Here is a 24,850-nt window from a genome sequence, read left to right on the forward strand (position 1 = left end):
TGCCTTGGTCCTTAGGAGTAGTGGGTATGCCGTAGTAAATTCCTGCTTCCTGGGTTGATTTGAACGGTTTTGACTTGAGTTTTCGCCATTGCTCCATTGATAAAACAGGGACAGAAGAGTTGTCCCCTCTCAATTGTTTCTTCACTTAAAAGTGGATAATATACTTGAGGAAGTGGGTTCCCAATCTCCGTGGAAAGTGATTAGTCCTTAAACTCGGGCTTGGAGAGACGCAAAGCTGTGGGTACAAGCAGGAAATCGCCTGCCTTGGGAAATGCCTAGTAGATCCTAAGCGTGCCCATATTCATGCCAGCTTCACTAACCGGAACCTTCGATCTGTCACTCACATTTCCGGAGGGAGGAAGAGAAGGAAGGACAACTTACCAAACCAGGCAGGGTACTCCTGAAACTAGGGGCAGCTCTACTTCCGGTTTCTTTCGCCGCACGGAAGTGGGAGGAGCTAAGGGGGAAAACAACGCGCCTTTCGAAGGAAGGGGTACAGTTGAAGAAACAACGAAGGCACGGCGAGTCGTGTGTGAGGTGAGTTCCGGGCGGTGAAGGGATAGTGTTGCTGGGTCGCCTTCCCGAGGCCTAGAGTCCGGGGATCCTGAGGAAGACAGGTAGAGGATTCTATCATCCAGTCACCTCTTAGTGTTTTAAGTTTCTATTAATAGAGCAATCTTCCCTGCACTCCACTGTTTTTCTCTTGGTGTAATCGGTTCATTGAAGAAACTGGGTCAGTTACTCCATTGCTCATCCCACCATATGGATTTGTATTTTTGCTTTTTTGTTATCTCGTTTCACTTATTTCGCTAAGCCAGGATTCATCAGTCCAAACCCAAATCCTGCTGGCCTCTTTATTTTGTTTAATCAGTTTTATTAGAATATAATTCATCTAACATATAGTTCACCCATGTGAAGTTCACAGTTCAGTGTTTGTTTTTTTGAATAGTCACAGAGTTGTATAAACATCACTATTGTCAGTTTTAGAACATTTTCATCTCACTCAAAGACACTCACTACCCACTAGCTGTCACTCCCCATTTTACACACACACACCTCCCTCAGCCCCAGGCAACAATAAATTTATTTTCTATCTTTATGGATTAATCTAATCTCGAAATGTCACATAAAATGGAAGCTTCTTTCACTTAGCGGAATGTTTTCAAGGTTCATCCATTTTGTACTATCAATACTTCTTTTTATGGACTACCGATATTCCTTTTTATGAGAGAGATATTTTGTTCACCCATTTATCAATTGATAGATATTTGGGTTGTTTCTACTTTGGGGTTGTTATGAATAATGCTGCTCTGAACATTTGTGTACTGGTGTTTGTGTGGACATGTTTTCATTTCCATTGGAAGTGGAATTGCTAAATTAAATGGTAACTCTGGGTTGGTCCTGGCTGGTTAGCTCAGTCCGTTAGAGCTTCTCAAAATGCTGAGATTGCAGGTTCAATCCCCAGTCAGGGCACATACAAGAAACAACCAATGAGTGCACAACTAAGTGGAGCAACAAATGAATGTTTCTCTCTCTCTCTCTATCTCTCTCTCTCCCTTCTTTCTTCTTTCTGTCTCTCTAAAAAAAAATCAATTTTTTATTTTTATTTTTTAATTTTTCTGAAGCTGGAAGCCGGGAGGCAGTCAGATTCCCGCATGCGCCTGACTGGCACGCCCACCAGGGGGCGATGCTCTGCCTATCTGGGGCGTCGCTCTGTTGCAACCAGAGCTATACTAGCGCCTGAGGCAGAGGTCACGGAGCCATCCTCAGCACCCGGGCCATCTTTTGCTCCAATGGAGCCTTGGCTGCGGGAGGGGAAGAGAGAGAGAGGAAGGAGAGGGGGAGGGTGGAGAAGCAGATGGGCGCTTCTCCTGTGTGCCCTGGCCAGGAATTGAACCCGGGACTCCTGCACGCCAGGCCGATGCTCCACCACTGAGCCAACTGGCCAGGGCCAAAATTCAATTTTTTAAAAAAGTACTTCAGTCTGACCTGTGGTGGCGCAGTGGATAAAGCATCAACCTGGAAACACTGAGGTTGCCGGTTCAAAACCCTGGCTTGCCTGGTCAAGGCACATATGGGAGTTGATGCTTCCTGCTCCTCCCCCTTCTCTCTCTCTCTCTCTCTCTCTCTCTCTCTCCCTCCCCCTCCTCTCTAAAATGAATAATAATAAAAAAAAAGGTACTTCAGTTCTGGATGGATAGAGCCTCATCCCAAAGCAGAGAGGGCGCTGGTTCAGTCCCCAGTCAGGACACATACAGAACAGATGGATGTACCTGTCTCTCTCTCCCCCTCTCTCCCTCTCTCTTTACCATCAGTAAAATAAATAAATAAAACAAAGTGGCTACTCCATTTCACCTCCCCTCAGTGTATGAGGGTTCTATTTTCTCCACACTTATTATCTGACTTTTTTTAGTCATCTAAATGGGTTATGAACTTTGTGGTTTTGACTGCATTTTCTCCGAGATTAATGATATACAGCATTTTTTTTCATGTGCTTCTTGATCATTTGTCTTTGGAGAAATGTCAGTTCCAATCCTTTGCTCATTTTAAGTTGAATTATTTGTTTTCTTATTATTGAGTTGTAATTTTTTAATTTAATTAAAAAAATTTTTTTTTTGGCAGAGACAGAGAGAGGGACAGATAGGGACAGACAGACAGGAAGGGAGAGAGATGAGAAACATCAATTCTTCATTGCAGTTCTTAGTTGTTCATTGATTGATTTCTCATATGTGCCTTGACGGGGGTGGGAGGGCGACAGCAGACCGAGTGACCCCTTGCTCGAGCCTTGGGCTTAAGCTGGTGAGCTTTTTGCTTTTTGCTCAAACCAGATGAGCCCGCACTCAAGCTGGCGACCTCAGGGTCTCGAACCTGGATCCTTCCGCATCCCAGTTCGATGCTCTATCCACTGTGCCACAGGCTGGTCAGGCTGAGTTGTAATTTTTAAATAAAAAGTCTACCGGAGGCCCTGGCCGGTTGGCTCAGTGGTAGAGCGTCGGCCTGGCATGCGGGGGACCCGGGTTCGATTCCCGGCCAGGGCACATAGGAGAAGCACCCATCTGCTTCTCCACCCCCCCCTTCCTCTCTCTCTCTCTTCCCCTCCTGCAGCTAAGGCTCCATTGGAGCAAGGATGGCCCGGGCGCTGGGGATGGTTCCTTGGCCTCTGCCCCAGGCGCTAGCGTGGCTCTGGTCCCGGCAGAGCGAAGCCCCCGGAGGGGCAGAGCATCGTCCCCTGGTGGGCAGAGCGTCGCCTCTGGTGGGCGTGCCGGGTGGATCCCGGTCAGGTGCATGCGGGAGTCTGTCTGACTGTCTCTCCCCGTTTCCAGCTTCAGAGAAAATACCAAAAAAAAAAAAAGTCTACCGGAAAGTTCTGTTCGTTTCTATCACAAAAAGTTTTTTTTTTTTTCACAAGTTTCGACACGTAAGCACATGTTTATTTGGCGCATGTGTGCCTATTTTTATCACTTAATGTATACATACTGACGTAGCAAATTAACTAAAACAAAGTTGATTCACGTTAGTCTTATGTGTGAAGCGATAGTGTACCCATGGCTACTGATAAAGTTCATTTACGCCACTGTAATTTTTACGAATTTCAACAAGGAAGAAATGCTACAGAAGCATGTCTGTCGCATCCACTATATTCCCCAAATTTAGCACCCTCCGACTATCACTTGTTTTTGTCCTTATAAAATTTTTTGAAGGGCAAAAAATTCAAAAATGAAGAAGATATCAAACAAACACTGGTTCAATTTTTCGCATCAAAAGATAAAACATTTTTCAAAAATGGGATATACAAATTGCCCTCACGCTGGCAAGAAATCATTAATAATAATGGCAATTATATTATATATTTAATAAAGTTTATTGATGGTAAGAATAATTTGTATTTTGTTTTATTCAAAAAACGGACAGAACTTTCCGGTAGACCTTATATATTCTATATACAGTTGTCTTTGATCAACTATATGGTTTACAACCGCCACCTGTATTTGTACAACCTAAGAATGGTTTTAACATTTTAAATAATTGGAAAAAATCAAAAGACTAATATTTTGTGACAATTATGTGTGATTCACATGTCAATGTTTATAAAATTTTCATTGAACACAGTTGTGCCCAATCATTTACATACTGTCCATGCCTGCTTTTTTTTTCTTTTTAAAAATTTTTGTTTATTGATTTTAGAGGGAGAGGAAGGGAAAGAGAGAAACATTGATTTGTTGTTCCATTTATTTATGCATTCACTGCTTGATTTTGATATGTGCCCTGACCAGGGATTGAATCCTGATCTCAGAGTTCTATATTCCAGAACAGAGAGAAAAGAAACGTCTGTTGTTTGAGCCATCAGAGTTTTGTTTTGGCAGCCGTGGCTGACTAGTACAGATAGGAACAGCGCAAACCCGACATTGTAAAGCTAGTTCTCTTCTCTCTGCTCACAAGGAGTAGTACCCTGAAAATATCCCATTTGCATCAGTTTTTCTGTCAACAATCATTGCCTGAATCCTAATGTCATTAGAGATTGCAAAATGATGGTTTTCCAGTTCTCTCATTCCTGCTACATTTTGGGGGGGATTAATTTGTTTATCCACTGAGAAATATTCAAGTACATTAAAATTAAAATAAAAACTTTTTCCATTGATTTAAGAGATGCGGTCTGGGTGATGAGAGGGAGAGAGTGAAGCATCATCAACTCATCGTTCTACCTAGTTGTTCCATTCTTGGTTGTGTACTCATTGTTTTGTTTTGTTTTGCTTTTTTTATATTTTAACTTTTTAAAAATATTTTTTCATTTTTAGAGAGAGAGAGAGAGTAAGAGAGAGAGAAGGGAGGAGCAGGAAGCATCAACTCCCATATGTGCCTTGACCAGGCAAGCCTGGGATTTTGAACTGGTGACCTTGGCGTCCCAGGCCTACGCTTTATCCACTGCGCCACCACAGGTCAGGCTGCTTTTTTAAAATTTTTATTTTTTTTATTTTTTTTACAGAGGCAGAGATAGACAGGGACAGACAGAAAGGAACGGAGAGAGATGAGAAGCATCAATCATTAGTTTTTCATTGCGCATTGCGACTTCTTAGTTGTTCATTGATTGCTTTCTCATATGTGCCTTGACTGCGGGCCTTCAGCAGACCGAGTAACCCCTTGCTGGTGCCAGCGACCTTGGGTCCAAGCTGGTGAGCTTTTTTTGCTCAAGCCAGATGAGCCCGCGCTCAAGCTGGCGACCTCGGGATCTTGAACCTGGGTCCTTCCGCATCCCAGTTCGACGCTCTATCCACTTTGCCACCACTTGGTCAGGCTTTAAAATATTAATTTTAGAGATACAGAGGAAGGGAGAGAGATAGAGACAGAAACTCTGATTGTTCCTGTATGTTCTCTGTCTGGGGATCCAACCCACAACCCTTGTATATTGGGATGATGCGCCAACCAACAGAGCTATCCAGCCAGGGCTCATTGATTATTGTCCATGCCTTGTCAAGGGAATCAAGCCTCAGTGTGCTGGGGCAACGCTTTTTTTTTTTTTTTAAGATTTTTATTTATTAATTTTAGAGAGGGGAGAGAAAGAAGGGGGAAGGAGCAGGAAGTATCAACTCCCATATGTGCTTTGACCAGGCAAGCCCAGGATTTAGAACCAGCGACCTCAGCGTTCCAGGTCGACACTTTATCCACTATGCCACCACCCAGTCAAGACCTGGGGTGTTTCTTTTTTGAATTTTTAAAAGATTTTTTTTATTTCTTGAGTTGAGAGAGAGAAAGGCGATGGGGGAGAGTAACAGGATTTTACTTATTGATTTTAGAGAGGAGAGAGAGAAATGGGGAGGGGGTAGCGGGAGCATCAGCTTACTGTTGCTTCTCATATGTGCCTTGACCCAACAACCCCAGAGCTTTGAGTGGGTGACCTCAGTGTTCCAGGTCGACGCTTTATCCACTGCACCACCACAGGTCAGGCAGGTGTTTCATTTTTAAAATTTTTCATTTAAATGAAAGAGAAATATCGTTTTGTTGTTCTACTTATTTATGCATTCATTGGTTGATTATTTTATGTGCCTTGTGACTGGGAATCGAACCCACAATCTTGGCATGTTGGGATGATGACCTAACCAACTGAGCCAGGGCAGGGAGACTTAATCAAAGTTGTTTTTTTTTTAATTTTTTAAAATAATTTTCTGAAGCTGGAAATGGGGAGACAGTCAGACAGACTCCCTCATGCGACCGACTGGGATCCACTCGGCACGCCTACCAGGGGGCGATGCTCTGCCCATCGGGGCGTCGCTCTGTCAAGACCAGAGCCACTCTAGTGCCTGGGGCAGAGGCCAAGGAGCCATTTCCAGCTTCCGGGCCATCTTTTTGCTCCAATGGAGCCTCAGCTACGGGAGGAGAAGAGAGAGACAGAGAGGAAGGAGGGGGGTGGAGAAGCAGCTGGGCGCTTCTCCTGTGTGCCCTGGCCGGGAAGCGAACCCGGGACTTCCGCAACCCAGACCGACGCTCTACCACTGCGCCAACCGGCCAGGGCCAAAGTTTTGTTTTGAAAAGCTCACTGGGTCTGGTCTGTCAGGGAACAGAGAGAGGAAGTGATCAGTTAATTCCTCATGGGTATCTGTTTTCTTACCTACAAACTAAGAAGTACTGAGGACTTCTTGTCATGAGGACTGAGTGGGGTCAGATATGGGAAGTGCTTTGCACAGGGCCCCATATATAACCATTTGAAGGGTATGATGAACATTTCTATTATTTTAGTGCTTTTGTGATAAATATATGGATTGGTTGGGTTATCAGTTCATTGATTACACACTTCCCTTGGCTTTGGAAGTGGAGGAAGTGATCCCATGATCACATCTCTGAAACACCCTCCCCAAGGTGTCAGACAATGCTGGCACCCAGACAGGAGTCTGACCCAGGCCCCCTTCTAGGGTTCCTAGTCCGTGAAAGCAACTTCTGATGGGTGGTGGCTATCATGAAGGTGCCGGTAACTCGGCATTATCAGAGCTGAGGGAATACCTAACTCAGCCTGGACAGTCAGGCTTCCCAGGGAGACAACTTTTCCATGGAGCACAGGAGGGTTAAGGGGACAGGGTTTGCAGAGGGAAGGGCCAGGCACACAGCAGCCCTGTTCTATCCTGAGAACCCAGCACAGTGAGGAGACTGCCCGCAGCCTGGAGGCTCAGAGGTGGTCTACGCTAGACTTGGATACCTGGGTCAGACCCCGGCTGCACAGCCTTGGGCACCTTCTCTGTGCCTGTGTTCTTGTTTGTAACAGCCCTTTGGGTTGTTGTGGAATAACAGCAGGTGTTATCTCGATAGAGATAATATATGTAAAATAGTTAGAACAGAGCTGGGTTCACCAACCTCTTAAATACCATCTATTATTAATAGAAAAATCTCAGAGGCTTGCATTTGCTCTTAGGGAATTCTCTCTTTCCCACTTTCAACAGGTTGTGTTTCTGTCTGACTTCCTTCAGTGTAATTAGCGCTCTGGGTTCCTTAAACTCAGAGGACTGTATCCCCTGGATGGTCTTCTAGGGAGAGAGGCTTGTAGCACCTTTAGGGGCTCAAAGGAATCACCCCAAAGAGGTTAAGAACCATGGGTTCAGGGCCCTGGCCGGTTGGCTCAGTGGTAGAGTGTCAGCCTGGCGTGCAGAAGTCCTGGGTTCGATTTCCGGCCAGGGCACACAGGAGAGGTGCCCATCTGCTTCTCCACCCCTCTCCCTCTCCTTCCTCTTTGTCTCTCTCTTCCCCTCCTGCAGCGAGGCTCCATTGGAGCAAAGATGGCCCGGGTGCTGGGGATGGCTCCTTGGCCTCTGCCCCAGGCGCTAGAGTGGCTCTGGTCTCCACAGAGCGACGCCCCAGAGGGGCAGAGCATCGCCCCCTGGTGGGCAGAGCGTCGCCCCCTGGTGGGCGTGCTGGGTGCATCCCTGTCGGGCGCATGCGGGAGTCTGTCTGACTGTCTCTCCCCGTTTCCAGCTTCAGAAAAATACAAAAAAAAAAAAAAAAAAAAAAAAGAACCATGGGTTCAGGATTCAGACAAACCAACTGCAAAAAAAAGAAAAATACAGTTGGGAGACAATCAGGGAAATTTCAACACTGGCCAGAGAGTAGATAGTGTGAAGGAATTGTTAAGTGCTTACGGTATTGTGGTCATGTTTTTAAAAGCCCTTCTTTCTTAGCACTATGCTTCTCATACTCGAGTACAATAGCCACTAGTCTCAAGAAGCTATGGAGTGCTTTGATATGTGGCTAGTGCCACTGGGGGACTGATGTTTTAATTCTTAATTTAGTTTTAAGCACCAATACCTGATTCAGTTATTGGAAAACTTTTTTTTTTTTTTTTTTCATTTTTCTGAAGCTGGAAACAGGGAGAGACAGTCAGACAGACTCCCGCATGCGCCCGACCGGGATCCACCCGGCACGCCCACCAGGGGCGATGCTCTGCCCATCCTGGGCGTCGCCATATTGCGACCAGAGCCACTCTAGCGCCTGAGGCAGAGGCCACAGAGCCATGCCCCGCGCCCGGGCCATCTTTGCTCCAATGGAGCCTTGGCTGCGGGAGGGGAAGAGAGAGACAGAGAGGAAAGCACGGCGGAGGGGTGGAGAAGCAAATGGGCGCTTCTCCTATGTGCCCTGGCCGGGAATCGAACCCTGGTCCTCCGCACGCTAGGCCGACGCTCTACCGCTGAGCCAACCGGCCAGGGCTGGAAAACTTTTAAATATGTTTGGAACAACCAGGATACATGAAAGGATGTTCACACTGGTACATTTTTTGGAACCTAAATAAGGACAAGTACCTTCAATGGAAAGTTAGTGTCTAAATGGAAATGGAAATGTATTAAAAGAATAAAATAGCCTGACCAGGTGGTGGCACAGTGGATAGAGCATCGGCCTGGGATGCAGAGGACCCAGGTTTGAAACCTCGAGGTTGCTGGCTTGAGCGTGGGATCATAGACATGATCCCATGGTTACTGGCTTGAGTCCAAGGTCACTGGTTTGCGCAAGGAGTCACTCGCACTGCTATAGCCCCCTACCCCCATCAAGGCACATATGAGAAATCAATTAACGAACAACTGAGGAGCTACAATGAAGAATTGATGCTTCTCATCTCTCTCTTCCTGTCTGTCCCTTTCTCTGTCTCTCTCTTGCAAAAAAAAAAAAAAAAGCCTGACCTGTGGTAGCACAGTGGATAAAGCGTCGACCTAGAACACTGAGGTCGCCAGTTCAAAACCCCCAGCTTGGCTGATCAAGGCACATATGGGAGATGATGCTTCCTGATCCTCCCCCCTCTTTTCTCTCTCTCTCTCTCTTTCTATCTCCTTCTCTCTCTCCCCCCTCTCTAAAATGAATAAAAAAACCCAACTACACACACACACACACACACACACACACACACACACACACACACACACATAAAAGAATCAGATTGTGACCTTCCTGGAAGGACTGAAAGTTGTCACATGGTTATGCGGCAGCTCCAGAGCCTGGCTGCCTGGGTTTGAATCCCTGCTCTGCCACTTTCGAACTGGAGGATTGATCCTATGAGCTTGTTTTCTCCCTGTACAGTGAGAGTGATGATAAAGAATATCTGTTGTCCCTCTGATGTGTCCTTTCCAAAGTGCTAGTGACAGCAGATGGCACTTGTCCTGTTTTCTAGTTTGAAATTGGCTTCACTGAGGAGATGATGTAGCCCAGTGGCTAAAAGCACGACTTCTGGGGTTTCAAAATCCTGGCGCTGCCACCTACCAACCCTTTGACCCTTGGCCAGTGGGTCTCAAACTCTTTGGTCTCAGAATCTTAACAATCTCACCAATCAGCCTTTGTTGGTGTGAGTTCTGTCTATTAAGATTGCCCTCTCAGAAATTAACACAGCCCTGGCCTGGTAGCTCAGTTGGTTAGAGCATCATCCTGATACACCAAGGCTGCTGATTTGATCCCCAGTCAGAATAAATACAAGAATCAACCGGTGAATGCACAAATAAGTAGAACAATAAATTGATCTCGATCTCTCTCTCTCCTCCTTCCTCTCTCTCTAAAATTAATCAATACATAAATAATTAAAAGAAAACTATTATAAAAAGAGAAATTAAAACATGGAAATTTTTGCCTGACCTGTGGTGGTGCAGTGAATAAAGCATCAACCTGGAATGCTGAGGTCGCTGGTTCAAAGCCCTGGGCTTGCCTGGTCAAGGCACATATGGGTGTTGATGCTTCCTGTTCCTCCCTCCCTCCCTCCCCTCTCTCTCTCTCTCTCTCTCTCTTCTTCCTAAAATGAATAAATAAAATCTTTATAAAAAATTTTTAAAACACATTAAAAATTTTAATTTTTGGCCCTGGCTGGTTGGCTCAGAGGTAGAGTATCAGCCGGGCATGTGGATGCCCTGGGTTCTGTTCCCGGCCAGGGCACACAGGAGAGGCAACCATCTGCCTCTCCACCCATCCCCCTCTCCTTTTCTCTCTATCTCTTTCTTACTCTCCCACAGCCAAGGCTCCATTGGAGCAAAGTTGGCCCTGGTGCTGAGGATGGCTCCATGGCCACTGCCTCACATGCTAAAATGGCTCTGGTGGCAATGGAGCTAGGGCCCCTGATGAGCAGAGCATCGCCCTCTGGTGGGCTTTCCGGGTGGATCCAAGTCAGTCGCATGCGGGAGTCTCTCCCTCTCCGCTTCTCACTTAAGAAAAATACAAAACAATTTTTTAATTTTTATGTATTGATTTTAGAAAGAGGGAGAGAGAGGACCATCGATCTGTTTCTGTATGTACCTTGACCGGGGATTGAACTGGCGACCTCTGTGCATCCGGATGACGCTTTAACCAACTGAGCTATCCAGCCAAGGCATTAACAGACATTTGAAAAACCAAGTGTCTGACCAATGGTGGCTCAATGAATAGAGCGTTGACCTGGGATGTTGAAGACCCAGTTTGAAACCTCAAGGTTGCCAGTTTGAGCATGGGATTATAGACATGATCTCATGGAAGATCTCTGGTTTGAAGCCCGTGGTTGCTGGCTTGTGCCCTTTGAGCGCTAGGTCGTTGGCTTGAGCAAGGAGTCACTGGCTCCGCTGGAGCCCCCTGGTCAAGACACATATGAGAAGCAATTAATAAACAACTAAGATGCCACAACTACGAGTTGATGCATCTCATCTCTGTCCCTTCCTGTCTGTCTCTATTTTTGCCTCTGTGTCTGTTTCTCTCACTAAAAAAAATTAAATAAAAATTAAATAAATAATTTTTAAAACCCCAAAGATAGCCTGGCCTGTGGTGGCGCAGTGGATAAAGCGTCAACCTGGAAATGCTGAGGTCGCCGGTTCGAAACCCTGGGCTTGCCTGGTCAAGGCACATATGGGAGTTGATGCTTCCAGCTCCTCCCCCCTTCTCTCTCTCTGTCTCTCTCTCCCTCTCTGTCTCTCTCTCCTCTCTAAAAATGAATAAATAAAGTAAAAAAAAAAAAATTAAAAAAAAAAAAAAAAAAGAATCAGATATTTTGGCCTGACCTGTGGTGGCGCAGTGGATAAAGCGTCGACCTGGAAATGCTGAGGTCGCCGGTTCGAAACCCTGGGCTTGCTTGGTCAAGGCACATATGGGAGTTGATGCTTCCAGCTCCTCCCCCCTTCTCTCTCTCTCTCTCTCTCTCTCTCTGTCTCTCTCTCTCATCTCTAAAAAAATGAATAAATAAAATTAAAAAAAAAAAAAAACCCAAAGATGCAGAAATACATATTCAATTAGCCCTTCAGAGAGATGGCATTCTCACACTTTACAGAGTGGGTCTTTGGATAGATAACCACTAAACACTTATTGCAGAATAAGAGGAACAAATTCGTTTTTATAATGAAAACAGTTTTGTGGATCTTCTGAAAGTGCTTCAAGGATCCGTGAGAACTAGTACCCTAGGCAAATGGCTTTACTTCTCAGCCTCAGTTTGCCTGTCTGCAAAATGTAGGTGAGGAAGAGACAGACCAGACGGTGGCCGAGGTTGAACGATTGATGAGATGGGGCGCAGAGAGAGTTGGCATGTGGTCAGGCACCAAGCGGCATTCCTCGTGATTATTCCCATTATCTCCTGGCAAGGTTAAAAAAATGCTTCCTCTCACTGTTCCTCTTTCTCTTGGAGGAAAAATGTCCCGGTCCATGAGGCCAAAGACATAGACATACCCTGTTCTTGGCCACAAGACAAGCAGCTCAGTGCCAAGTACCGTGGAGGGTCAAGGCAGTTGACAACTTAAAATAGAGTGGAGAGTTTGTCCATGAGGAGGTCAACTCGACCTTCATGAGTTGGTAGTTGAGGGGGCTGGGCGGAAGCGAGGGGGCCTGGGCAGAGAAGCCGATGGCAGGTGAGCAAGGGGAGGCAGCAACAGCAGGTGCTAGACACATGCTCGAAAGCTTGGGGGCGAGGGGAAGTTGGAGGAGGGGCTGTGGGTTCAGTGGGGTGGTTCAGTGGGGTGGCTAGCAGCGCATTTCCACTTCTTGGGTAATAGTCATGCCCTGCATCCTGAGTGGGGTGCTGGTTAAGAGGGTGCATACATTTGCTAAAATGTATCAAACTGCATCCTTAAGTTCTGTGCATCTATTCTGTATAAATAAACCAAAAAACAAGAATTGTTTTCTGGGAGGAAATGCCAGTAGGGGGCATGCAAGATCCATAGCTCAGAGAGAGGTTTGTGTTTCAAGTTTTGAAAGTGAAAAGCAAGTCCCTGAAAGTAACCAGAAGGGAGAAATAAAGATGAAGCTGCTTTTTACATTTTGGGAGCCCTTAGTTACATCCCCCCCTCATTCCACTCCTCCCCTACCTCTGGATTCTCCAGAGCACCGGTGAGTAATTCCTGAACAGCCCCTGTGTGCCAAGCTCTGAGCATGACCTCATTTGTCCTCACAGCAATCCAGTCCCATCAGCTGGATCTCTGGATTATCCCAGGGTTTTTTGTTTTGTTTTGTTTTTTTTTTGTTTTTTTGTATTTTTCTGAAGCTGGAAACGGGGAGACAGTCAGACAGACTCCCTCATGCGCCCGACCGGGATCCACCTGGCACGCCCACCAGGGGCGACGCTCTGCCCATCCGGGGCATCGCTCTGTCAAGACCAGAGCCACTCTAGTGCCTGGGGCAGAGGCCAAGGAGCCATCCCCAGCGTCCAGGCCATCTTTTGCTCCAATGGAGCCTCGGCTGCGGGAGGGGAAGAGAGAGACAGAGAGGAAGGAGAGGGGGAGGGGTGGAGAAGCAGATGGATGCCTCTCCTGTGTGCCCTGGCTGGGAATCGAACCCGGGACTTCCACACGCCAGGCCGACGCTCTACCACTGAGCCAACCTGCCAGGGCTGTTTGTTTGTTTTTGTATTTTTCTGAAGTTGGAAATGGGGAGGCAGTCAGACAGACTCCTGCATGTGCCCGACCGGGATCCACCCAGCATGCCCCCCAGGGGGCAATGCTCTGCCCATCTGGGCCATTGCTCTGTTGCAACCAGAGCCATTCTAGCGCCTGAGACGGAGGCCACAGAGCCATCCTCAGCGCCTGGGCCAACTTTGTTCCAGTGGAGCCTTGGCTGCAGGAGGGGAAAAGAGAGACAGAGAGGAAAGAGAGAGGGAGGGGTGGAGAAGCAGATGAGCACTTCTCCTGTGTGCCCTGGCCAGGAATCGAACCTGGCACTCCTGCACGCCAGGCTGATGCTCTACCACTGAGCCAGCTGGTCAGGGCCTGTTTTTTATTTTTCCAAAGTGAGAAGCAGGGAGGCAGAGAGACAGACTCCCTCATGTGCCCCACTGGGATCCACCCGGCAAACCCACCGGGGGACAATGTTTTGCCCATCTGGGTCATTGCTCCATTGCAACCTGAGCCATTCTAGCGCCTGAGGTGGGGGCCATGGAGCCATCCTCAGCGCTGGGGCCATCTTTGCTCCAGTGGAGCCTTGGCTGCAGGAGGAGAAGAGAGAGAGATAAGGGAGAGAGGAAAGGGTAGAGAAGCAGATGGGCGTTTCTCCTGTGTGCCTTGGCTGGGAATCGAACCTGGGACTTCTACACGCCGGGCCAGTGCTCTACGACTGAGCCAACCGGCCATGGGCCTATCCCCACTTTTTATCAAAGGAAGCTGGGACTCAGAAAAAGGAGATCCCCAGTCCAGAGTCACACAGGATTGGGGACCAATCTTGGGCTCAAGCTCAGGCAGCTCATGTTGCTTAATCCTCCACACATTGATCCCTACATCCCACCCTTCGTTTCATTTACTTATTCTTGCTTATCCCCTAGTCAGTCCCCTCCCATACATGGGCAGCCATTCTAATATGTGTGACTATTTTGTTTGTGGGTGATTTTTTTTTTATCGTTTTAAACTTTATTTGATTTTAGAGAGAGGGGAAAGAGAGGGAGAGAAAGAAGCAGGGGTTGGGGATAGGAAGCATCAACTTATAGTGATTGCTTCCCATATGTGCCTTGACCAGGCAAGCCCAGGGCTTCGAACTGGTGATCTCAGCATTCCAGGTCAACACTTTATCCACAGCACCACAGGTCAGGCAATTTTTTTTTTGATTGATTGATTTTAGAGAGAGGGACAGAAACATCAATCTGTTCCTGTATGTGCCCTGACCAGGGATCAAACCTACAACCTCTGTGTATGAGAATGATGCTCTAACCAGTTGAGCTATCCAGCCAGGGCTATTTCTTACTCTTTTCACCCAGCATTGTGTTTTTAAGATCTACCCATGATTCTTTGCACACATCTAATCAGTTGCATGTCATGGCTGGGTTGTCTCCATGAAGGGCAGTCACTAGCCATTCTTCCAGGGAGGGAAGGACATTGTTGCCCTTGACTCCCCTTCAGTATAAATGGCGCCGCTGTGAACTGGCTCCCTTGTGGGTGTCTCTGAGAATGTCTTTGGGGCACACACACTCTAGTACAAGAGCTCCTACACTCATTTTGCTGAAGTACCCACAGCTTGTTTTAGGACGTCTGGTCCTATCCACTGTTCCCCCAGCATCACCTGAGGGTTCCCATGTCTAACTCATCCCCACTGAGCCTTGGTCTTGTTCAGCTTACAAAGTTTTACCTGCCAGCCTGAAGCTAGGTATAAAATGGTATGTCACCGTAGTTTTCATTTAAGGGGAGTTTGAGTGTCCCTCCCACCCCCTTGTTAGTCTTTGAGCTTCTTCTGCCAGTTGCTTCTTCATATCCTTTGCTCGTTTTCCTGTTGGGTAGCTGGGTTTTTTTTTGTTTTGTTTTGTTTTTGTATTTTTTTTTATTTTTAATTTTTAAATTTATTCATTTTAGAGGAGGGAGAGAGAGAGGGGGGGGGGAGGAGCAGGAAGCATCAACTCCCATATGTGCCTTGACCAGGCAAGCCCAGGGTTTTGAACTGGTGACCTCAGCATTCCAGGTCGACGCTTTATCCACTGCGCCACCACAGGTCAGGCGGGTAGCTGGTTTTTTAATGGTGATCCATCCACCAGACTTCTGTGTACAGTCAATTCTATTCTGAGGCTCATTTTTTTTTTTTTTCATTTTTCCGAAGCTGGAAAAGGGGAGGCAGTCAGACAGATTCCCGCATGCGCCCGACCGGGATCCACCCAGCATGCCCACCCGGGGGCAATGCCTTGCCCCTCTGGGGCGTCACTCTGTTGCATCTAGAGCCATTCTAGCGCCTGAGGCAGAGGCCACAGAGCCATCCCCAGCGCTCGGGCCATCCTTGCTCCAATGGAGCCTCGCTGCGGGAGGGGAAGAGAGAGACAGAGAGGAAGGAGAGGGGGAGGGGTGGAAAAGCAAATGGGCGCCTCTCCTGTGTGCCCTGGCCGAGAATCGAACCTGGGACTCCTGCACGCCAGGCCGACGCTCTACTGCTGAGCCAACCGGCCAGGGCCTCTGAGGCTCATTTTGAAAACTCAGACTGACGTCAGTGCTATTTTTTTTTTTTGTGACAGAAACAGAGAGAGGGACAGATAGGGACGGACAGAGACAGAGAGAGGGACAGACAGAAAGGGAGAGAGATGAGAAGCATCAGTTCTTTGTTGAGACACCTTAGTTGTTCATTGATTGCTTTCTCATATGTGCCTTGACCGGGGGACTACAGCAGACCGAGTGACCCCTTGCTCAAGCCAACGACCTTGGGTCCAAGCCTTGTTCAAACCAGATGAGCCTGCGCTCAAGCTGGCGACCTCGGGATTTCGAACCTGGGTCTTCCATGTCCCGGTCTGACACAATCCTCTGCGCCACTGCCTGGTCAGGCAATGTCAGTTCTATTGATACTTTAGGGGTCAGTTTACGCAGAAAGCAGATTTCACCTTGGCTTCCGTGGGAATTCATCCACAAGAAAGACAGAATGAGCCCAGAAATCTGCCCTAGTTTACAGTCGAAGTGAGCGTGTAGTCAGACAGCACACACACAGGCACCCTGAACACCAACCCAGGGCCTCAGCACCCTGTGTGTGGGAGCCACACCCACCCACATTCGGTGCTCGAACTTTCCATCAGATTTCAGATAGCTCCTTCGCCAGCCTCACACTAACTCATAGGGCTCACCTCTGCCGGCACCCACTTCTATAAGCAAACTTCAGGTCTTTTTTAAAGTAAAGGGACGTTTCTCTATTGCAGGGGTCGGGAACCTTTTTGGCTGAGAGAGCCATGAATGCCACATATTTTAAAATGTAATTCCATGAGAGCCACACAATGACCCGTGTACATTATGCATTGTCCAATAAAAATTTGGTGTTGTAGGCCCTGGCCAGTTGGCTCAGCGGTGGAGTGTCGGCCTGGCGTGCAGGAGTCCTGGGTTCAATTCCCGGCCAGGGCACACAGGAGAGGCGCCCATCTGCTTCTCCACCCCTCCCCCTCTCCTTCCTCTCTGTCTCTCTCTTCCCTTCCCAAAGCCGAGGCTCCATTGGAGCCAGGATGGCCCGGGCGCTGGGGATGGCTCCTTGGCCTCTGCCCCAGGCGCTAGAATGGCTCTGGGTGCAACAGAGCTATGCCCCAGAGGGGCAGAGCATCGCCCCCTGGTGCGCATGCCGGGTGGATCCCGGTAGGGCGCATGCGGGAGTGTGTCTGGCTGCCTCCCTGTTTCCAGCTTCCAAGGAATGAAAAGAAGGAAAAAAAAAAATTTGGTGTTGTCCCAGAGGACAGCTGTGATTGGCTCCAGCCACCTGCAACCATGAACGTGAGTGGTGGGAAATGAATGGATTGTAATACATGAGAATGTTTTATATTTTTAACATTATTTTTTTTATTGAAAATTTGTCTGTGAGCCAGATGCAGCCATCAAAAGAGCCACATCTGGCTTGCAAGCCATAGGTTCCCAACCGCTGCTCTATTGAAATGTGTAGGAATTTCTTTTTTTTTTCTTTTTTTAAAATTTTTCTTTTATTAATTTTTAGAGAGGAGAGAGAGAGAGAGAGAGAGAGAGAGAGAGAAGGGAGAGGGAGGAGCAGGAAGCATCAACTCTCATATGTTCCTTGACCAGGCAAGCCCAGGGTTTTGAACCGGCGACCTCAGCATTCTAGGTCGATGGGAATTTCTTAAACATTTAACATGTGTAAGACTGTCCCCCCTGCCCTGCCACCAGCGTTCCTGTCTGGGACATAGGTCAGCCCTGAGGGCCATCCTCCCAGCACCGGCTCCTCTGGCCTCCACAGCCTTCAGCTGTCCCTTCTTCCCCCAGGATGACTCGGCACGGCAAGAACTGCACTGCTGGGGCTGTCTACACCTACCATGAGAAGAAGAAGGACACAGGTACTGGGTTAGGAGGGGGACAAATGTGTTTTAGAATCACCGTCTCACTTGGCACCTCTGATTGTGCTTTCTTTGCATGTCTTTCTTCTCCGACTGATGGTCATGACCACCTAAGTGACAGCTCATGTGACTCCATGCAGTGGGCACTACATTAAGTGCCTCTTTACGTGAACTCCTCCAATCCTCCCATGGAAAGTGTCACTGTTGCCATAGTAATATACCCCAGGAGGAAATGAAAGCCCAGAGAGGTCCATGTGGTTAAGCTCTATCACAGAGCCAGAAGGGGTTAGGAGAGTCTAACTTTCCCTCTGGTGATGAACACCTCTTTGCGGCTTCTGCAGACACATTAGACACACAGATACATAGCCTACTTTTTTTTTTTTGACAGACGGACAGATAGGGATAGACAGATAGGAAGGGAGAGAGAAGAGAAGCATCAGTTCTTTGTTGTGGCTCCTTAGTTGTTCATTGATTGCTTTCTCATATGTACCTTGATGGAGGGGCGGGGCTTCAGCCAAGCCAGTGACCCCTTGCTCAAGCCAGCAACCTTAGGCTCAAGCCAGTGACCTTTGGGTCTTGTCTATGATCCCACGCTCAAGCCGGCAATCCCGCACTTAAAATGGTGAGGCCACGCTCAAGCCGGTGACCTTGGGGTTTTGAACCTGGGTCCATTGTGTCCCAGTCTGATGCTCTATCCACTGTGTCACCGCCTGGTCAGGAAACACAGCCCACCTTTGACTGCCTGTTTCTCGGAGTCCCCTCAACTCCGAGTTCTTTCTGTGCCTCTCAAAGTTTGGAGAGAGGCATGTCTCCCGTCTCCTTCCCTTTTCCTGTCTCTGTCCCCAGCGGCCTCAGGCTACGGGACCCAGAATATTCGACTAAGCCGGGATGCTGTCAAGGACTTCGACTGCTGCTGTCTCTCTCTGCAGCCCTGCCATGACCCTGTCGTCACGTGAGCCAGGGACGTGGGCAGCAAGGGCAAGGGAACCATAGGGAGGGGTCTGTAGGAGTGAGTCTGGCCAGCTGCACAGCCAGGGTGCTGCGGGCAAGCCATTAACCTCTCGGGTTCCCAGTGTCCTCGTGTGACAGATGGCATTATCCTAGTACATTTCATGGTGGAGTGTGGAAAAGAATGCATTTGTAAAAGCAGGGAGGGTTTTCGGGCCATTGCCTGGCCCGTGACAACTCACATGTGAAACACTTCTGTTTTCGCCTCTTAGGGCCCAGCAAAGGCTTCAGTGAATCATAAGTCCAGTGAGTAAATATGAGCTCGATTACAGGTCGATTTTATAGGGATGATGATGAGAGCAGACTGTGGTTCATGGTCCCTGAGGTCACCCTCAGGTTCAGTGATTCCCTAAGGACTAACAACTCAGCAAAGCTGTGACACTCACCATGAGCTTGTTGTAGTGAAAGGATACAGACCAAATCAGCAAAGGGAACAGACACATGGGACGGAGCCCAGGGGAGACCAGAATGAGCTTCGCGTTGTCTCTCCCAGTAAAGTTGCAGGAACAGCACTTAATTCTTCTAGCAGTGACATGTAACAACCCACCAGAGAAGCTCACCTGAGCCTTGGTGTCCAGAGTTTTTACTGGAGGTTGGTCACGCAGACATGACTGACCACCATGTGGCTGACCTTGGTCTCCAGCCCCTCCAGAGATCAAGTTGATACCATATGGCCCAAGCTCCCCAGGTGAATGGGGAGGTGGAATGTCCTTTTAGGCAGGACATTCCAAGGGCTTAGAAGTTCCATCTGAGAAGCCCATCAAGGGCCAGTCCTTTAGAATGTGCAGGGATTAGACAACCCAGGCCTGCCCTTCACAGCACACAGTTCTCCCTCCACAAAGCCAGAAGAGTTAAAACAGTGTGGTCACCTCAGGGAGCAAAGTTGAGCAGTGAGTGTGCTGCTGCCTGTGAGGTCAGTGGGTGCCCAGGGCAGAGGCCAGTGTTTGCTGTGCTTACTGACCCCTGGCTGTAGGGCCTGGTTCAGGCAGTGTGTCCTCATCCTACCTTCTTTGCAGGCCTGATGGCTACCTGTATGAGCGCGAGGCCATTCTGGAGTACATTTTGCACCAGAAGAAGGAGATTGCCCGACAGATGAAGGTGATGGGGAATGAGAGAAGGGAGCACAGGGTGTGTTGGTGGTTTTGATGCTAAGCTCAAAAGCAGAGAGTGCCCTGGCCGGTTGGCTCAGCGGTAGAGCGTCGGCCTAGCATGCGGAGGACCCGGGTTCGATTCCCGGCCAGGGCACACAGGAGAAGCGCCCATTTGCTTCTCCACCCCTCCGCCGCGCTTTCCTCTCTGTCTCTCTCTTCCCCTCCCGCAGCCAAGGCTCCATTGGAGCAAAGATGGCCCGGGCGCTGGGGATGGCTCTGTGGCCTCTACCTCAGGCGCTAGAGTGGCTCTGGTCGCAACATGGCGACGCCCAGGATGGGCAGAGCCTCGCCCCTGGTGGGCGTGCCGGGTGGATCCCGGTCGGGCGCATGCGGGAGTCTGTCTGACTGTCTCTCCCCGTTTCCAGCTTCAGAAAAATGAAAAAAATAAAAATAAAAAAAAAGCAGAGAGCCCCACTGGGCCTTTGTCTCTCTCACTTCTCCTGGTTGCCCGCAGGCCTATGAGAAGCAACGGGGAGCCCGGCGGGAGGAACAGAAAGAGCTACAGCGGGCAGCAGCACAGGACCAGGTTCGGGGCTTCCTGGAGAAGGAGGCGGCCATTGTGAGTCGGCCCCTCAACCCATTCACACCCAAGACCACCTCAGGGAGTGGCCCAGGTGAGGAGAGAGCTTGCGGGTGGCTAGGAGTCCCCCATGGCCAGGTATTTACTTGCCTAGGAGCAGCATCAGATCCCCTGTGCCCCCTGTAGAGGATGACCAACCCAGTCTCAGCGCTGGACCCTCAGGCAAGGGCAAGGACAAGGACAAAACCCTGCCCAGTTTCTGGATCCCGTCACTGACCCCCGAGGCCAAAGCCACCAAGTTGGAGAAGCCGGTGAGCATCCCCTGCCAACAAACGCCCCAGTGCCCACTTTGCCAGTGTCCTGAGGTCACCCTCCCCTTCCTCACAGGGATCCCCCATCCTGTCCACACCTGGCCCAGCCTGGCCTCTTTCCCACTCTCATAGTCACGCACTGTGACCTGCCCCATGTCCGGGAAGCCTCTGCGCATGTCCGACTTGACGCCCGTGCGGTTCACACCTCTTGACGGCTCCGTGGACCGCGTGGGACTGATCACACGCAGTGAGCGCTATGTATGCGCTGTGACCCGCGACAGCCTGAGCAACGCCACCCCTTGCGCAGTGCTGCGGCCCTCGTGAGTCTTATGTGGGGGCGGGGCTGGGCCAGGGGGTGTGGCTGTCTGGAGCAGGCCCTCTAATCGATGTCCCCACTCATCCCCTCACCGCAGTGGGTCGGTGGTCACCCTGGAGTGCGTGGAGAAGTTGATTCGGAAGGACATGGTGGACCCTGTGAATGGGAAGAAGCTCACAGACCGTGACATAATCGTGCTGCAGAGGGTGAGCAGCGCCCCTGCCGCGGTTCCTGGTTCCTGCCTCCCTGTCCCTCTCCAATGCCTGCCCCCGCCATCCATACGGCACGCCCACCTGGAGACTCCGCCCTATTCTCAAGACCCGCCCCACTGTCTCACCTGGCCATTTTAGGATTCCCCCTTCTGCAGCCGGCCGGCCCAGCCCGGCCGCAACCTGCCTTCACGCCTGCCTTTCTCCTCCCCTAGGGCGGCACGGGCTTTGCTGGCTCCGGAGTGAAGCTGCAGGCAGAGAAGTCGCGGCCTGTGATGCAGGCCTGAAAGCTCAGGGGACCAAACAAATGGCCATGCTGCGCCTTCACTCGCCCTGGAGCCCTAGGGGCCTGCCCATTGGCAAGGAAGCGTTCTGGTGGTGCCGGGATGACTCGAGTTTGAGAGTTTCGGCAGAGAGTGTTTAACATGGTCACACGTTCAAAGTAAAATCAGAGTGGAATATAAATGCACAGCGGTAAAATTGGTTGTGTGGCCAGAGGTTGGAGGCCCAGCTGCCACCATAAGAGGGCGCCATTTTAACAGGCTAAATAGGACTCCCCTCCCCTCCCCCGCATCCTTTCTAGTTACGCCTATTGGAAGCCTGTAAGGTGTGCAGAAACACCTCTCCCAGAGTCAAGTGTGATAACACCCCCAAAGGAAATAAAGTTCTGTGAGAGCAACGGGCCAGGAACCCCCCTCCCCCAACAGTGACTGCTGAAGGGTAAGGAGGAAGAGGAAACCACAAGTTCAGTGGCTCAGAGGCAGCAAGTATTTAGAGAGTTTGAGGAGCAGAGCTAGTGAAAGGGAGAAGAGGTCCGAGCTGCAGGCCTGGTAGACCTGGTGGAGGTTCCGACCTGACTAGGAGACAGGTGCAGCCCTGAAAACTTTCTGTTTAATAACCATTGAATCACAAAAGCGACCCTGGGCAGTGTGGAAAACTAGAACATAACAGTCAAGTAAAGATTTAAAAACAAAGACCTAACATGGCTGCCTCCCTGAGTGATACCGAGGTCCTGTCCCTCCAGGTCTTTGCATGCACGCACACTTGAGTTTTTAAACCCAAGTGAAATTTCAGTGCATATACAACCTACTTTGTCATTTTGGTAAAAGGGCTTCTCATCCAGTATTCAGATATGATTCAAAGGACCAGGAAGTGTCCCTGACTGCTGTTGGGTCAAGTCCCTCTCTGGTGCAGGGCAGGGTGGTGCATCTGGCTTCAGGGAGTTTCAGTAAGAGGGTGGGGTCATCCTTGTATCCTGGGGAGCCCCCAAACCCAGTATTTGCCCAGACACTTCTAGAACCTTCCCTTGGTCCCTAAGAGCCCTCACACCCCACTCTTGGGTCCCCATTCCCTGGAAACCGGCCCTGTTGAACCTGACATTCAAGGAGCCTTTGCTCTCTCAACCTGTCAATCTACACTCTCCTTGAATCCCTGCCGCAGTCCTGGGAAAGGCATATTTACAGCCATTTTCCAGAACATAACAAGGCTGAGAAGACAACTTGCCCAAACTCACACTGCTCAATGTCCTAGCAGAAGCCAGGTACACTCAGGTCTGCCACCTCCAGAGACAACCCCCTACCCCAAGGCTTGGTCCTGCCCTTCCGTCATTCTTTGTACCCTTCCTCCCAGAGTTACACCTCACAGACCTCTCAACATAACCTGGAGTGCTTCAAATCCTCTCTGTTCCTAAACACTTCCCACTCCTTGTCTTCTCACAAATGTCCCAACCACCCCTGTGTCTTTCCAGTTTTTTCTCTCAGGTCCTCAAGGATTCTAATCTTGTTCCTCTGTGGTACAGACCACCCCCCACACTCCAAACAGCTTCAAGGATTTCCATCTTGCACCTTTATTTCCACAAGGAACCAAAATCCACCTTTTCTATTCACAGACCAGGCCCTTTGTGGGAAGGGTGGGAGGTGGGTGTGTGTCAATGTCCTCACCCAAGAAATAGGTTTGCTTTAAGGTTTCAAAGGTAACAAGAAGAGGAAGCAAGATTAGGATTACAGGAGAGACAGGAAGTGAAAACAAATCTAGTCTTTCCTTAGCAGAGGTTTCCTAGATGTTGGTCTGAAGTTGAGAGCAAGAAGAGGGCGTGCTAGGGTTTGTCCTGGCAGGACGTGCCTGCTGGTGGCTCCAGCCTCAGCAGACTCACTGGCAGCACTAAGACAGTTGGAATTACTTGCTTGAGATATTTATTTTTAGTGAGAGACGGATAGGAAGGGAAATGAGAAACATCAACTCATAGTTGTATCACTAGTTGTTCATTGGTTGCTTTCTCATCTGTGCCTTCACCTGGGGGCTCCAGCTGAGACAGAGACTCCTTGCTAAAGCCAGTGACCTTTGGATCATGTTTAGGATCCTATGCTCAAGAGGGCAACCCTGCACTCAAATTGGTGAACTTGTGCTCAAACCGGATGAGCTGGCACTCAAGCCAGTAACCTCAGGGTTTTGAATCTGTGTCGTCAGCATCCCAGGTTGACACTATCCACTGTGCCACCACTGGTCAGGCTGTTCAATATCTCCATTGTGGTGGTGGTAACAGAACAAGCTGGGGTTCGAGTTGTCGATTGCCGCAGAGCCAGTACACAGAGATGAGGACCAAGTGGAACATGAGTGTCTTTAATCAAATTGCCAACAACCTGAGAAGGCAGTGGACTTCAGGTCCAGAGAACTGCCTGAACATCCTTAGTTTGCAGGCCTCTTTTATAGGGTGATTGGGGCTGTGTGCCCTTTCTCGGGTTTGGATTCTGTTCTTCATTAGGGCTTGGCACTATTCTTGGAGATGGAGATAAGGTTTCTCGCCTTGTTACCTTTCTCAAGGACTTGGATCGTGCCCAAGAGCTCTGCAGTCAGGGCTGTGGACTCCTGCGTTCCATCTGGTTTTCAAGGCCTTATATCTGGGCTAGGGAAGCAATTCAGCTGGCATCGCTGTGCCTAAAAATAAAAACACTCAGATAATTTTACAATATAGAGTGTAAGGTTTGTACATTGGGGATATGTCTACTGTCTGTCCCTTTATTTATTTTAGAGAGGAGAGAGAGAGAGAGAAGGGGGAGGAGCAGGAAGCATCAACTCCCATATGTGCCTTGACCGGGCAGGTCCAGGTTTTTTTTTTTTTTTTTAGGTCCAGTGTTTTGAACCAGCGATCTCAGCATTTCCAGGTCGACGCTTTATCCACTGCACCACCACAGGTCAGGCGCGAGGCTCTGATTGAGTGGCTCAGTGGATAGAGTGTCATCCCAGCGTCCAGAGGTCACAAGTTCAGTTCAATCTCTGGTCAGGGTACATACAGGAACAGATCAGTGTTCTTTCTGTCTTTCTATCTCTTTCTCTCCATTCCCCGCCTTCCTCTCTCTAAAATCAGTATTTAAAGAATGTATTGCTGCCTGACCTGTGGTGGCACACTGGATAAGATATCAACCTGGAATGCTGGGGTTGTAGGTTGAAAACCCCAAGCTTGCCCAGTCAAGGCACATACAAGAAGCAACTGCTATGAGTTGATCCTTCCTGCTCTTCCCCCCTCTTTCTCTCTCTCCTCCTTCTAAAATCAATAAATAAAATCTTTAAAAATAAATTAGCCTGACCAGGCGGTGGCACAGTGGATAGAGTGTCGGACTGGGATGCAGAAGGACCCAGGTTCGAGACCCCGAGGTCACCA

At 49.1% G+C, this 24,850-nt stretch overlaps 1 protein-coding gene across 2 annotated transcripts; it reads left to right on the forward strand.

Annotated features, from left to right (window-relative positions):
* Positions 1-382: 382 nt before the first annotated feature.
* NOSIP (nitric oxide synthase interacting protein) lies at positions 383-21,871 on the forward strand. 2 transcript variants are annotated; one of them, XM_066271540.1, is made up of 10 exons: positions 440-537; positions 4,797-4,937; positions 17,607-17,677; positions 18,524-18,629; positions 19,702-19,783; positions 20,291-20,450; positions 20,543-20,667; positions 20,800-20,987; positions 21,081-21,189; positions 21,408-21,871. In XM_066271540.1, the coding sequence occupies exons 3-10, from the start codon at positions 17,608-17,610 to the stop codon at positions 21,477-21,479; spliced, it is 912 nt and encodes a 303-aa protein (XP_066127637.1). In that variant the 5' UTR covers positions 440-537; positions 4,797-4,937; position 17,607; the 3' UTR covers positions 21,480-21,871. The 2 variants fall into 2 exon arrangements, with proteins under 2 accessions (XP_066127636.1, XP_066127637.1); XM_066271539.1 differs by lacking the exon at positions 4,797-4,937 and having other exon boundaries at positions 383-537.
* Positions 21,872-24,850: the final 2,979 nt, after the last annotated feature.

The sequence above is a fragment of the Saccopteryx bilineata genome, chromosome 3 (assembly GCF_036850765.1).
Source record: "Saccopteryx bilineata isolate mSacBil1 chromosome 3, mSacBil1_pri_phased_curated, whole genome shotgun sequence".
NCBI lineage: Eukaryota > Metazoa > Chordata > Mammalia > Chiroptera > Emballonuridae > Saccopteryx > Saccopteryx bilineata.

Excerpts from the sequence above, each read along its gene's own strand:
- NOSIP (XM_066271539.1), top strand. The coding sequence starts at position 17,608 with ATGACTCGGCACGGCAAGAACTGCACTGCTGGGGCTGTCTACACCTAC. Across the intron at positions 18,630-19,701 it reads TGCCATGACCCTGTCGTCAC|GCCTGATGGCTACCTGTATG; the intron begins GTGAGCCAGGGA and ends CCTTCTTTGCAG. Across the intron at positions 19,784-20,290 it reads AGATTGCCCGACAGATGAAG|GCCTATGAGAAGCAACGGGG; the intron begins GTGATGGGGAAT and ends GGTTGCCCGCAG.